Raw genomic sequence first — 15,918 nt, 5'->3', positions numbered from 1 at the left:
TGCTTATTTTTTTATTGCTTATTTGCTTATATTGCTTATTTTTTAATGTTTCTTATTATTTCCAGATACTATGTAATTTTTTGACATACTGAGTATTTTTTTGAGATACTAAGTATTTTTTTATTTTTCATTATTTGGAGATACAAAGTCACTTTAATATATACTAAGTAATTTTCTTTAGATACTTAGTCATTATTTTGATAAAGTTTCTCATTATTTTCAGATACTATGTATTTTTTTTAGATAATAAGTCATTATTTGGAGATACTAAGTAATTTTTTTAGATACTAAGTCAATATTTGGATAGAGTTTCTCATTAATATCACAAGAGATTCAGTTCAGCAAAAACACAGCCGGTGGAAATGTACTTCATAGTGATAGTTTTTACTTTATGTATCTGTACTTCTACTTAAATAGATTGCTGTACTTCTGACAGCCTTAGCTCTGTGTTGAGGGTGGCTCCTTTCTTTGTGTATTCATGAACTTGTGTTTGACTTCCTGGTTGTCCCAACTCACTGACACACTCGCAAATCAAAACCACGTGTTCTAGAACAGGACGAAGACAAATCAAAGAAAACACATTTCAAACAGGAGATCATATTTCACAGTTAAGGTGAGTATAATTCACATTTGATCATGTAATTTGTCTCATCATAACCAGTGGTGGAAAGTAATAAAGTAGATTTACTCAAGCGCCAATACGTAAGTACTTGAGTATTTCCAATTTCTGACACTTTATTCTACTCGGAGGCAACACAAATTATTATGTAATGTTAATGTAAACATGGGGGAAATTCTACTTTTGGTACAGTTTACTGTATACTATAAATAAAGTAAAAATACATTCTTGTAACCGAGTATTTCTAACATATTGTTACTTTTACTTAAGAAAAAGATCTGAGTAATTACGTGACAATTACATGGGGCAGAGTTAGAAAAATGGCATCTGTACCAGTTATTTGATCACAGGCCGTCGGAAGCTGAAACCAGCATGCTTTGGTGCCAACCTTGTGGTCCAGACTCTTCCCTGGACAGTACTTTGGACAAACCCACAGCTTGGATCAACTCTTCAGGACGTCCCGCTGGCTGAAGTGGCATCCCCACAACTTTGTCCATACTATTTTGACAAATACAGCCTTCCTAGACCAAGTGGAACACAGGTGAGTACCGCCTATTTGGTTTGAACTGTATTTTCTACATCAAGTTCCCAAACATTCATGTTTTTTTTGTAGACTGGGATCCTTGCCTTTGCACTTTTACCCTTCTGATCCGAATAATTGTGGATTCTCTCCTAATTTTACCTCCAATTAAATGTACTAATCTGAGCCGTTTCTTAAAGGGACAGGAGTACCAGCAGGGAAGACTTTCATTTGGCTAAAATACATCCAGTACATTAGTTTACCTCTGTGCCGGTACTCCTGTTTCTCCAATCAGAGGCGTGCTGACCGCCAACTACTGTAGGTAAATACATACAACTATTAAATATCTGATACAACTCCTAAAACTATTCCTTTATCTTGTGCATTCAAATCCAAACAAAGGTCATATTTGCTGTGCATTTGTTTAACCGATACTGCCACTTGGCATGCTATAATGTACGATCTTCCCCCCACTTGTGGCCTGGAGGGAGAGCTGCAACCTCAGGCTGCACTGCTTCGACTCATGGGTAAGCTTATGAGAGGCAGAGGGCCACAGAGCGGCGACTGAGACAGATTTTCCGAGGGGCACCACCCAGCGCCGGCATCCACCTGGACACGCTCCGTCATCTCCATGGAGAACATCCACTGAACACTTTGTTGATATGATGCACGGCCCACGAAGTCATTACTTCAATCTGTCTCATCACAGACATGCATGTTGAGCACACAGGGCGACACTTATGTGCGTTTGGGAGATATATTCACATTTGACAAATAATACACATTTTATGTACATTGATTTTGTCCAAGTCATCATTTCCACTCCTTGAAGGCCAACATTTCCCATCTACATTGGCAACAACAAAGCACCAATCCTGAACAGTGAAGAAGTAGTGCAGATAAAAAGGTCAGGCCATGTAAACTATAGTTGACATAATTGCTGCATCCACGACTTATTAACAATAAGCCCAACCAGTCCTTCTACTAACTATTATATTTGCATTATTGATTGACAATTGAAAAGTGTTTGATAACATCAGAAAATATTTTTAGGATGCCTTAGTTGACATATTCAAATTTCTCATTTTGTCATGACAAACATTCCAAAACCTTAAGATATTTAATTTAAAAAACAACCAATATTCCCATTGGAACCAGTGTTTTCTTTTGCAATTTTGTTTAAAAAATATTTAAACAATTAATCAAAAGCATTGCCTCCAATTTCCCATCAATCAATTAATCAATATTTGTCACAGCAATATTTCCATCCCAATATTCAGCTTACGACAACAAAATTCACAACACAATGCTAGTGTTACAATAAGTATCCTGAATAAAAGTGTATTTCAAGGCAGAAAAACAAGGACCATCATTTGGGTTTTTATGGAAAACTTTAATTATTTTTTTTGATGTAATGTCTTGTTAATGGAGTACACATAGATACAAATGTTCTATCCTAGCTACAGTCAGGGCCAGATATTTATTTATATATCTGCAGCAGCAACAAAAAGACACTCACACCTGGTAGTGTGTCTTCTCAAGGCTGGAGACAAAGATGGCAGGTCTAATCTGACTTTAGGCCGTGTGCTGCAGTGAGTAAATTTAGTGAGTCAGAGACTGCAAATCCACAAAAAGACACACTGTGGATACAGACACACAGATGTAAATCATAACAAACGTGTGTCTGGACAGATTTTTTCCCCCAGATGTAGTTATTAACTCTACTTGTAGAACTCGTGCTCCTGCTCGTCCTTTTTGATGACGGTCTTGTAAGCTTTTTCGAAGTCTTTGGCCAGGACGATATACCTGTTCTCACGCACTGCCAACATGCCAGCCTGACAACAGAAGAAGAAAGAAACGGAAGGAAAAGAAAACAAATAAATAATGTATAATTTAGCAGATTCATTTTGCACTGCTCCAGGAAAAGAAAGGAATGGTTCGGGGTTAAATGATCAGATAATCACAGCTCACCTCCTGGCAGATGGAGTTGATATCCGCGCCAGAGATCTTGTCTGGTCTGGCCACATCTGTGAATCAGTTAAGGACGACGGACCAACACACCAAACCAGAGCATGCGAGTACCCGAGCCGTTTCAACATGGATTATTGGAAAGATGCAGTGTAAACAGGTTGCTCACTCTCAACCATCAACGCTGTTTGAACTGCAAATGAACCAGCTGCTGTATGTTTTTTTTAATCTTTGTGATTCTGAGTTCCGAGGCCCGAACTCTACGCCGTCGTTCTGCATGCCTGTTAGTAGAGTTTACAACTTCCCATCATCAGTGAAATATCTACCCAACTACCCAAATAGACTGGTTCACCACTAAAAACTGACATAATACACACAGATACTGCACACATTCATACGTGTAAACAAGAGTCAGAAAAAGCCCAAAATGTCCAGAAAATAAAAAGAGGCCGCATTTGCACAGACAGAGGCAGAAGAAGGACGACACAAGAAACTGCTAACCCTATGCCCGCAACATCCCATGTTGAAAACAAGTATCAAACATCAATTCATAATTTACTGTATGTAAAGAAAAACCTTATTTTGTACTGCGCTAATCCATCAGAAAGCATGCCCTTTGGAAGGAAAACTGAATTTTTCACTCCGTCTCTCACACTCACACTATACTTAAATGCGCGGTTGTTAAACCACAAGGATACAGTCCTCCAGGTCCACCTCCTCGGAGAGGTTCATTTTACTGGTGATGGTGGAGAAAACGAGACGTTTCTGCCGGCGGTCTGGCAGCGGGAACTCAATCTTTCTGTCCAGACGACCAGGACGTAGCAGGGCTGGGTCCAGCGTGTCTGCTCTGTTGGTGGCCATGATCACCTACGAGATGGGGGGGATAAGAGATGTTTGCTTCTGGTTCGAATGCACCTATGGTATCTAGGGAAATGGTTTTGCCAGCCTGTTGAAACCCTCGACCCAAAAGTAGAAATTTGTGAAGTGGACCCCCTTAGGAAATCTTCACAGAGAAAACAGTTCCGTGAAATAAGCAGCCACCTACTTTATATATAGAGGGCTTTCTTTGTTCAAGTCTGAGCTGCATTTGCTTATGAGCAATAGTGTCCCTTTAAGGATTTTCAAGATTGACAACATAAACCTTTTGGATGCTTGCTGAAGGTGAATAAGCAGACAGGAGGTTCGGAGAATGCATGGCTGGTTTTGACAGTTCTCCAGCTGAAATCTCCGACACCACCAGTCAGTGTGTATGGAGATGGTTGCAGGTCGACTATGCTCACCTTGACGTTGACGTTCTGGTCAAAGCCATCCATTTGATTAAGCAGCTCAAGTAAGATTCGCTGCACCTCCCTATCAGCTGTAGAAGAAGAAAAAAAAACAAGGTCAGATGGTTCATGTTTTCCCAGAATGTTATTGCATTGACAAGGAGAAGATCAGGGAAACATAAAAACATCTCAAAATGAGAATCCTGACTGCAGTAAGAAAAACGAGAGCAACATGAAATCTACAACAAAACTCTAGTTTGTATACAGCAAGTCTACACGTGAGCCACACATGGTCATACCGCCGGTCTGTGCATCAAAACGCTTCGTGGCGATGGCATCAATCTCGTCAATGAAGATGATGGCGGGGGCATTTTCCTTGGCCAGCCGGAAGACATCACGCACCATACGAGGGCCTTCACCCAAATACTTCTGAACAAACTCCGACCCCACCACACGGATGAATGCAGCTGGGGACGGAGAGATTGGACAAGGTTACATTTTTCTATTCACTGTACATACATCCTTACCAACAGCCCATCATGAAAATAGATATTGCTTGTAGTCAGTGTTTCAAATAATGACAGATATATTTTATAGTGTTTCAATCCATTTCATCTACTTTGGTACAAAACAAGATATCTCACACCATAAACACCTTACCTGTAGTGTGGTGTGCCACGGCCTTGGCCAACATGGTCTTACCACAACCTGGAGGTCCGTACATAAGGACACCCCTGGGTGGGTCAATGCCAATCTGAGAAAGGAAATAGACCACTGTTAAGTATCGAGCGCAGACTTTCTACATTTTTCTAAAAAGCAAGTTTATGATATTTCACTCACTGAGACAAGCGAGAGTTAAAATCCATGAAAAACTTTGGTTGTCCATGCAAAATAAGTGACATTTCTCTTGAATATCTCACCTGTTTGTAGAGTTCAAAGTGTGTGAGCGGCAGCTCAACAGCTTCTCGGACTTCCTGCTTCTGAATGTCCATACCACCAATGTCGGCATACATCACATCGGGCTTTTGGTCTAGGAGCAGAAACGGTGAAAAGGAAAGTTATCTTTGCGCCTTTTTTGAAGAAGGCTGGATATCTTGCTATAATTGCAATGTGTAAGGTATGGTCAGAAATGTAGTGTTCATTTTTTTTTTTAATTAGCCAACAATGTAAACAGAATGTGAAAAGTTTACAGTATTGGTCAATCAATCTTATGCCAAATCCCAATGTTTCCACATATGGCCTTAAACCCTGAACCCTCTGGGACTTAACCGACTGTGAGAGGCTGTGATGGCTTGATTTGAATGCTGATAGTAAAAATTATGAAGACAATCTTCTGTGAGAACAGCAGAAACTTGTCGTCTCCGGACATGACAACGGCCATCTTAATTGAGGAGCTATTAACCCTGACCAGAAATGCTCTGGGAGACGGTGGTACTGAGTGTTTTACCCGACGTCAGCATCATGATGCTGCTGTCAGCTTCAGGAGGGAGCACATCCACCAGGGCATTGCTGTGCTTGTGCAAGGCGACGGAGGCGTTGGGCTTCAGCAGCTCTCTGTCGATGGTGCTCAGGATGCGCACATAGTAGTTGGACCCTGAGAGAGGAACAAAGATGAATAAAAGGAGAAAGAAGACAGGAACAGAACTCATTACAGATTTAAAACATGGACCTCCCACTGAATAATTAAAAGTGACAGCACTCAGTTCATCTCTTCCAGGTTCTCGCTTAAGACTCTGAAAGCCTGAACACGAGAAAGCATTCAAAAATATACAGCATGTATGCATCATTTGCCATTTCATTCATTTTTAATTATCCACATTTTCTGTTTATTCATTTATTTTCAGTCATTTGTTTGAGGTTTTTAAATGCATACTATGTTTTTCCATTATTCACTTGAATAAGAATCAAATTGTTCCTCAGTGCAGGAAATACGCCCTTAAAATTCAGCTTAACAGTGAGTGAGACACCGCAGTGACATCTGTAGAAATGACAGCACACAACAGGAAACAGGTTCTATTTATGTGTTTTGAGTGCAGATTTGAGGGCAGATGTAACATCCACCTCCACCCTTGCACACATTTAAGGACTGCTCTTTAAAAGCTATGATGCCATGAAGCTGAATATAGGTCTTATGATACATAGAGTACATTTTTACATGTGTCTACATTCTGCCAGGTTTTTCTTGGTACCTGTAGTAGAGCCAACAATGGCTGTGTTCTGGTCCACAGCTTCCAGGAACTGTCCAATGACAAGCGGAATGCTCTGTATCCTCTTCACCTCCTCCTGGGCATGGAGGAACTCTTTCTTTAGGTTCTTCTGTTCATCTTTGATGTACTCCTCCTGCACCTCCAGGAACTCCAACTCCTGCTGCAGCTTCTGCAGACAGACAGAAAAAGGGAGGTGAGAGCTTGCTGGAGATGGAGGTACCATGAGTCTGCTGTCTGGGGATCATCGACCAAAAACTGTAGCTTTTAAGAGTTTAAGAAAAAATGTAGGAATAAAAAAACAATTGAGAGAAATCTGGGATTCGACCATAAGCATAAATATGGTCTAAAAAGCCTAAGTATGTAACAAGGTCTGAAATTATTGAGATGATAAATTATGAATGCATTGGCCACTCTTACAGTATGTCAAATATGCTCCGATTGAATCAGCATGTAGTCGGTACCTGGTCACAGTTAATGCACCACATTGTTTATCATTGTTTTCTGTGAGGCAGCCATAAATATAAAGTAGAGTCAAGAATGTCTATGTGAAGTATAATGTAATTAATAAACCATTAGTCTTAATGGGCTTATTCTACATTACTTCTAGATAACAGGTGCACCAAAAAAGTAACATCAGAAGCAAATGTTGCTGATGTATACCGACTGAAAAATCAGAGATACACATAGCGTTGCAGAGGACTGAAGTCAGGCTTCTGTAATGTCATGCATGAGGTTCAGTTGTACAAGTTTCCTGATTTATATTTGTCTTTATTGGAATCAATGTGACCCAGAATTTGAGTGGACCAAATCCCCGTTTTCCATGAAGACAGAATAAAACAAAAATGCAATTCACGTTCAAGGCAACAGTTTGTAACACATATAGATTAGACATATTGTATTGCAAGTGTATAGGCAAGTATAAGACCTTGTATCTGCTGTAAAGGTCCTCAAGATCTTCTGGTTCTGGTGCCAGGAAGGACAGACCAGTCTGAGGTCTGGAGGTCAGTACTGCAGGCATTTCTTCCTGCGAAGGTGACAGCATAAAAAAAAAAATCATATACACATTAGGCATTATTGAAATGTTAATGCATAACAAGCTATTATGCGATGTATGTGTGTGTGTGTGTGTGTGTGTGTGTGTGTGTGTGTGTGTGTGTGTGTGTGTGAGACAGACAATCAAACGTTACGTTCAGCTCAGGAACAGAGAACCGAACAAAAATCAAACTCGCCGATTAATAACTGAATGATCGATTATTGCCTTGCACTAACAAACACAAACAGTAGCTTAGTTTAACGTTAGCTCGTTGACAGCTAGCTAGCTTAAACGGCTCGCAAACAGCTAACTATTTAAACCCGCTTACGACGCAGCGGCAGAATAATAAAAACAACATCTAACATTAATATCTGGTGCGCGTAGTTCTTTAAAAAAAAAGTCGTCTACTTTAAAGCCAATCAGTGTTTTTGTTGTCGAGCTCAATGAGCATCAGGCTAACGATAGCAGCTAGCTGGCATGACATAGCAACTAACGTTACACCGAACAGAGAATGAATTGGCACGTTTACATTTCGACAGTTAACGAGCCAACAAAAGGTGAAACACTGCAACACACAACAGCAGAGAGCAACAGTCAACCACTCAAATGTACAAACGCCTACCACAGAAACTCTGTCAATTTAAAGCGGAAAAAAAACAGGAAACAATCTCTCTAATTCATACCGGGCTCTTTTCTACAGCTACGATATCCTCCATGTTGAAATATACCGAGCGACTGACGTTATGACGCAATACGTTGGCAGAGGGTCGTATGGGTAATGGAGTTCATCGCTCGCATAAGTTGTTTCAGGCTGGTTTCTGGCTCCATAATTATGTGTAAATTATTATTTTTATATATTTTTGGCGTGTGTAAGGGAATAATACTTATTACGTCACAATTTGTCTAAAAACAAACAAAATGTATAGTTTCATTTATTACTTATTTTAGATACAAATTACCTACATTGTACAACTTTTTATAATGTTTAGTACTGGCTTTTTTTTTAAATCTTTTTTTTAATTTTCTCTTACCATATTTATTCATTGTATGTGAAAACCTAACTGGCATAAACATTCACCGCACATCCTGTTTGGATTTATTATAGCATAAACTGTTCATATGGCTGTTGTTGTAGGCTGAAGGAGAGAGTTTACAGCCTAGACACACTTTCACACATTTTAAAGAATACAAAATGTATATTATAATAAAATCAATGCCAAACATTATAGATGATTATAAACTGAGAATGATTTCAAACCGTTTCTTTTGACACCTTCACCACATGCACGAGTGACACAGTCCCAGTGTGCAAGTGGGTGCGCAGATCAATTTAATCTTCTGTTGCAGAGTTGGTGGTCTTAACACCTCTGCAATTTGTGAAAACCACAAAGGACTCATTGCACATGCATCACAGCGGTTTCCATTCCAGGCTCCACTGAAAAAAGAAAATAGATCATTACCCTAGAACTAGCTTTTCCCTTGTGTGGGAGAATGCATACAAAAATCACACCATTGTCTGTCAGCTATGCACAAGCCTACATGCATAGACATCCATAAAGGTCATCAAGTAATTTGTTGAGTTTGAAAATGAATTATAGACCTTGAAACAGCAGCATATCAGGTTAACTTACAGTTAGAGGTGAACCTATGTGACTTCTTCAGCCCAGATGCTAATATTGATACCTGGGCTTTGAGTATTGGCTGATACATATTATTATTAGATGATAAAAAGTACACCAGTACAATAAAAATCCTCAAAATTAAAAGAAATTCCTTTTTGACGCAGCAACAAATTGGTAAAAATGTAAAATTAAGACTGGTATATAATGTGTATGGAAGAATTACATGTTTAGCTTTCAGTCAGTTACATGACCTTCATCAGCTGCTCTTGTTTCACGTTGGCAAAAAATATCAAGAATGAACCGAATGAAAAGTGCTCAGAATAAAAGAAGGTTTCATGACAACTGAAAAAACAAAAAGCTCTAGAACCAGCGAGCAACAGCACCTTGAACGGAGATTGTTTCTTCAAATATGTTATTCTATTATTCAAAAACCACATGAAAAAAAGAACCACATCCTGTTAGTGTGCTTTCATTTTATGAAAAGCATGTACGTTTTATATATACTGACAATTGTATTTATCTAAATGCTATCCTTGGACTGTTTGACACTTTAAAAGCGGTAGATTCATCTCATTCTGAGGAAGTGGTTTAACATACGCCTGCATGTATTATATCAGTCTGCACTCGGAGGAGGTAACGTCAGTACTGCCGTCTTTTCAGAAGAGAAACCTGAAAGATTATTTTGGCTGAGATGCTTCACAGCCTCATGGTGGTGAAATGGGGATTGACACAGTGGATGTTTCTCTACTTTACGGCTTCAGGTACAACTTACAGATATTCTTGATTTGTAGATGAGAAATTTGTGTTTGCCATTAGCTTTTATCTAGGGAAATGTAGTCATCTTGCATATTTGTCTTTTTATCCATCTTGTCCATTTGCAGGCAATTGCAATTTCTTTCTCAAGTCCTATCTTAAGGACAGACTCTTGATAATGTTTCCTGCAAGTGCTCAGATTTCAGTCAGGCATTTTCAAGCTTTCTCTGGGGATTTCTTTACTATGTTATTGTCACTTATACGTCCACACTGTAGTGTATTTTTCTTACATTTCCATGATTTGGTAATATCTAGATTATGTTTGTTGCTCTTATTGGATGAGTGTAAAGGCAGAAGGAAAACAAGGGACAAAGAGAGAGAGCATGCAACATGTCATGTGGTATGTGCCTTTAATATTGTGGCATTTGCTTGCACCGACTCAGTCGCTTCCTGTAGCTTTATTCACAACCATCATACGATCATTATAAGAGCAAAACAGGCAGAGGTTGAGCGGTTCGGTGGAAGATACTGAGAAGGTTAGTTTTGACAGGAAATTGTTCTGGTTTACATTTCTGGCTGTTTTGTTCCAGGTACTCTCTCTCTGGTCACAGTCCACCAGCCCCCTGTGGTCACCACCACTCTGGGTCATGATGTCATAATGCCGTGTCATCTCAATCTTTCTCATGATGAGAAAGTGACGAACCCAGCGGCTCTGTATTGGTTGTACGTAACACAGAACAACACTGTCAATCCCAGAGTGTGGAAGCCCTCTGAGAAATATGCTGGACGTGTTGACCTTCTCGACAATAATAAAAACACTACGAACAAGTCCATAGTGTTCAGGAACGTCCAATGGGCCGACGGTGGGAAGTACCTGTGCAAAATGTCCATCACCACACAGAAAAGTAAAAGTTTCCGGATCAAAGGAAATGGAACTTCACTGATGGTTTATGGTAAATACGAGGCTTTACAATGCTTTTTGTCTTTCCAGTTAGGGGATAAATGACACCACTTTTTTTATTTACATAGTGCTGGTTAGAGTTTAAAGTCAGCACTCGACATTTCGGTTGAGCACAGAATCAGTTTGTGTGTTGTTTTCTGCAGAGTAACAGAAGTTCTCCCGATGAAACCCGGTTTCTCTCAAGTTCCAGTAAATCGGAAACTGCTACAACCAGAAAAGAAAACTCAGATTTATATATCACTATATATAAATCCAGACTTTACTTGAAGGCAAAAACTATTTTATATTAGTATCCAGGTTTCTATGAACATCGTGGTATTTGACTGTGGGCTCTCACATGCTACGTATACACCTGCATCTCTACCTGCGTCTCTCTTTTTCAGACAACATGACCTTTAACCTCACCGGTCACAATGACTCTCTGCTCTGGTGTGAGGTAAACGTGACCCGACATCCAGGGATTGCGTTGTCCATTTTTCACGACGGACACAAACTCCAAGCCGTCGACGCCGCTCCAGGAGATGCCGACCCGACTCGGCTCTACGACACGCTCACCGAGACCGGCTCTCTGAGACGGGAGGGGAGGTATGAGTGTCGGCTGCATCTGAACGGAGATCTGATAACGGAAAGCATCCTCCACTACCATGCTGGTAATAGTCTCCCTCTTGCTAAAAGCATTGCTTTTTTGCTGAAAGAGACAGTTTCAAGGCTTCAGTGGTCAGAAATGCTGCAACGTTCGTTTGCTCTTTTCTTCTTAGTTGCTGAAGATGTTGGAGACGCTGAGAAAAATGTTTCGCTAACATGTCCGACAACCATCTCTGGTGAGTCTGTCCAAATCAAAGCACTCACTTTCTTCTGGAAAAAAAATGCCATATTGTGCCTGGTTCAGACCACACGACGACAGCCACGACATTAGCCACGACAACATTAGCCACGACATTAGCCACGACATTAGCCACGACAACATTAGCCACGACAACATTAGCCACGACATTAGCCACGACATTAGCCACGACAACATTAGCCACGACATTAGCCACGACATTAGCCACGACAACATTAGCCATGACATTAGCCACAACATTAGCCACGACAACATTAGCCACGACATTAGCCACGACGTCTGCCACGACGTCACCCACGACGTCACCCACGACATTAGCCACGACAACATTAGCCATGACATTAGCCACAACATTAGCCACGACAACATTAGCCACGACATTAGCCACGACGTCTGCCACGACGTCCACCCACGACGTCACCCACGACGTCAGCCACGACAACATTAGCCACGACTCAGTGTCCCGGGCGACAAAGCGATCGTTTTATAACACGTACCGTGTCATAGACGAGAACTGTGGCTTAGGAGATAAAGCGAGTCGTCCTCCAATCGGAAAGATCGGTGGTTCGATTCTCGGGTCTTTGGGCATCTATAGCACATGAAATTAAACAATGGCGAAGTGAAAGAGGAACGATGTTTGGCGCTGTCCGGTGGAGGGGTGAATTGTTCGTAACCATGGCAACATCAGCCCTGCCTCTTTGATGTTTCCCTGAGGGACAATCACGATAGAGGGACTAAAGGCTGGCGAGAAATAACGTACTGAGTAGCGATGACATCACACAACCAGTGACGATTGGTCGGTGATCGAAGGTCTGTTTTAGCCAAGTCACGACAAAACTCATCGTCTAACCTGACAGTGGCCATCGTACCCAACCCAAATACAATGTAGTCTGAAGAGCTAGCGGTATCATGCATATTTGGTTGTGTTGGAATTTTGGTTTTGATTTTCCTTGAGCTGTAGAAATGATGACAGCAAATCCATCACCATCAATGATGTGATGATGCGAGTGATTTACGCTTCATCGAGTGTTATTTTGTTGTTTTTTTGCGTTTTTCTCAGGGCCCTGCGAGGCAGGGTTTCCGGAGCCGTGGCCCCTGTACGCGGCTCTCCTCCTGGTGCCCATCACCGTCCTGCTGAGCCTCTTAAGTGCCCTGCTGAGGTACAGACGCTGAGGGGCTTGAGACCGGAGACCCAGGCTGTCGGGGGTCAACTTCAAGGTCATTCACAGCCAGGGACAATCCGGCCATCACAACGGTTCAACAAGCTGTAACATATGAGACATGATAGCAAAGCATTTCTTCATATTCCTAATATTTAGAGGCCTCAGGAGAATGTATTTGTCTACTTATTCACAATATAAACTGTATGATTGTGAACGTTGCATAGAAAGGTGACAGAATAATAAGTGTATATTATATTTGAATAGATGATTTTATTGTTACCCCTATTTATTCATTCTCACTGCTCTTTATTTGAGATGAGTCATGTGCTTGTGTGTAATGTGGATTTCCTGGGAACCCACATGTTCCGCCTCCATCAGAAAAGTGCACGTCTGGTTCTCTCTTCTAAGTCTTAAGCATCTTCGCGATCTGTTCCCTCGTTATCAAAAGGAAGAAAAGGAATTTTTAATTCTTTATCTCCTTCTTTTTCACTTTTTCTTCATTATGTAATGATTTTTTGAGACATCTACAGACACAAACAGAGTAGAAAATAAAAAAATATGTTTTGTTCTATATCTATTTCTAAGGGTTTATGCCATTATGGTTTGTATGTAAATATGATTAATGACAAATGATTAACTGTCTTATTCAATTTGCTTATACAAAGAGGGAATTTTGGATATCTCTTTTTTGAGAAAGAAAAAAATGTATTCAATTTCTCGCCATGTTTTAATTAAAATAAAACTTTTTGAAGACACTAGAGGTGAATAGGATGAACAAGAAGTTACTAATGGATATCACCATTAACCTTCTCCATGTTGATTAAGGCAGTAATATTATGTTTAAATATGCTAATGAGGCAAATTTAGGAGAACAAAAAATAGACATTTTCAACGTGTTGGTATTTTGGATATTTTCTTCCACTTGCCTGAAAGAAGACTTAATAGTCAAACATCCGGCTTAACTTTAAGCAACCAAACCTAAACAACGAGCAAATGAAAGATTGATTTCAAGAGCAAAATATGTGGCTGAAACTAAGAGGAAACAAATGGAATCATCTCTTAATTAAAATGTACGATAAAAAAAGTTTACCCTCAATACGTCTCACTGCACAAGTGGATATTCATAATCCACATATTTAAAAGAAGAAGAAAAAATGAAAAGGGATGTTAGTGGAATTAGGGACAGGAAGTCACACACACACACACACACACACACACACACACACACACACACACACACACACACACACACACACACACACACACACACACACACACACACACACACACACACACACACACACACACACACACACACACACACACACACACACACACACACACACAGGAATGATGCATTTGTCAGTGCAAGGACAAGCATGCAATCAGCACAGTAATCCTCACTGCTGGCATAATGAAATGGCCAAAACGAGAGATCAGAGCACACACACACACACACACACACACACACACACACACACACACACACACACACACACACACACACACACACACACACACACACACACACACACACACACACACACACACACGACTGATTCCCCTCTGAGTGAGACAGCGAGTCAGCTGCACCTGTGGTCATGTTACACGTGGTTGTGTGTGTGTGTGTGTGTGTGTGTGTGTGTGTGTGTGTGTGTGTGTGTGTGTGTGTGTGTGTGTGTGTGTGTGTGTGTGTGTGTGTGTGCGTATGTGTGTGTGTGGGGGGGGATAAAAACAGGTTAAAACCTTTCAGCCGTCAGTTGAAATGTCAGACAGGCTTCCTTCCATGCCGTTTTAAGAAGATGAGCAACCCTGTAAATCCTCCACACTCAAATGTCAGATGTTAATTTGTGGGTTATGAAATATTTGCACAACGGGCCGGTTTTAAAGAGGGGGGGGGGGGGGGGGTAATTGTATGTTATTTGTATGTTTAGTGTACAATTATATAACTCCCCAGTGATATAACACACCGTTTTTCTGTGATATCAGATTTCTTTGCAAACACGTGGTTCCTGGAAGAGATGAAAACACCACATTAAATCACTGTTGCCATAACAACGGCTCTAAACTTCCCTCTCCTCCTCTTCTTCTATCTCCATCCCTCTGCTGCAATGCATCACACCCTCTCTCCTCCTCCTCCTCCTCCTCCTCCTGCACGCACCTCCCTCCCCCAAGCCTTCACCCGTCCCAAAGACTGATTAGCGCGGCATCCTGACACACCATGTCATTTCTGGAGATTACTGATTTTCTTCTCTCTTTTTCCCTGAGCGTGTTTCCCTCCTGCTGCTCCTCATTTTGACGTCTCTCTCTCAACACCAGGAGGAATATTTCACACCGCGCGTCTCCCCTTGAAGGAAATAATAATAATATGATTTTTTTTTTCTTCTTTTTTTTCTGTGATCTTTAAATCTGTCCGATGGTCCGCCGTGTGACAGCGGAGAGACTTCCAGCATCCGGCTGCCTGCCGCGGGAGGGAAGCCGTCCACAGTGAGGTTGGGATTAGTTCGGGGCTTTGCCAGAGAGGGGACAGGTGACGGGGGACGCTGCGCTCCGCTGTGCAGACGGGATTACATGCAATATTGCATTTTCAGCAGATTCACCGATTCAAGACTGTAGTTTCTTGACCCGAAACACACATCAACTCGCAGCACCGCTGGAATGCACTCGTGCGCAAACTAAAAAAAGCGCACTTTTTAATGAGGCTCCAATGACGCGCAGAATGGGCGTCAATAGAACCGGTGCGTGCCTTTCACTCCGCGCCTGAGACCGGAGTCGGGAGCTGGTGACCCGTCCGAGCAGCTGAGCCACCTGCTGGACGTCCGAGCGCGCCATGCGCCAGACAGCTGGGGAGCAAACCACGTGACTCAGCCGATTCACACGAACAAGTCCGAAGAAAACAGACAACATCAGCTGCATAGAAGACACGTGGAGCTGAGAAGCTGCTGTTGTAAGGAGGAAAGCAA

General features: G+C 41.3%; 2 protein-coding genes across 3 annotated transcripts; one reads left to right on the top strand and one right to left on the bottom strand.

Moving 5' to 3' along the window:
* Window positions 1-2,531: 2,531 nt before the first annotated feature.
* Window positions 2,532-8,367, bottom strand: psmc4 (proteasome 26S subunit, ATPase 4). 2 transcript variants are annotated; one of them, XM_084027231.1, is made up of 11 exons: window positions 8,296-8,367; window positions 7,505-7,603; window positions 6,562-6,748; window positions 5,820-5,966; window positions 5,293-5,402; window positions 5,033-5,126; window positions 4,672-4,839; window positions 4,388-4,464; window positions 3,806-3,974; window positions 3,111-3,166; window positions 2,532-2,974 (listed from the first exon to the last, which is right to left on the bottom strand). In XM_084027231.1, exons 1-11 carry the CDS (start codon window positions 8,326-8,328, stop codon window positions 2,861-2,863), a joined length of 1,254 nt encoding a protein of 417 aa, XP_083883357.1. In that variant the 5' UTR covers window positions 8,329-8,367; the 3' UTR covers window positions 2,532-2,860. The 2 variants fall into 2 exon arrangements, with proteins under 2 accessions (XP_083883357.1, XP_083883358.1); XM_084027232.1 differs by having other exon boundaries at window positions 8,235-8,307.
* Window positions 8,368-9,881: 1,514 nt separating this feature from the next.
* Window positions 9,882-13,627, top strand: LOC311024132 (uncharacterized protein). The gene is made up of 5 exons (XM_084026412.1): window positions 9,882-9,995; window positions 10,578-10,940; window positions 11,332-11,598; window positions 11,707-11,769; window positions 12,853-13,627. The coding sequence occupies exons 1-5, from the start codon at window positions 9,926-9,928 to the stop codon at window positions 12,963-12,965; spliced, it is 876 nt and encodes a 291-aa protein (XP_083882538.1). The 5' UTR covers window positions 9,882-9,925; the 3' UTR covers window positions 12,966-13,627.
* The last annotated feature ends 2,291 nt before the right edge of the window (window positions 13,628-15,918 follow it).

The sequence above is a fragment of the Eutrigla gurnardus genome (genome assembly GCF_963514095.1).
Source record: "Eutrigla gurnardus genome assembly, chromosome: 14".
Classification (NCBI taxonomy): domain Eukaryota; kingdom Metazoa; phylum Chordata; class Actinopteri; order Perciformes; family Triglidae; genus Eutrigla; species Eutrigla gurnardus.
This window is presented reverse-complemented; position numbering and strand designations above follow the sequence as displayed.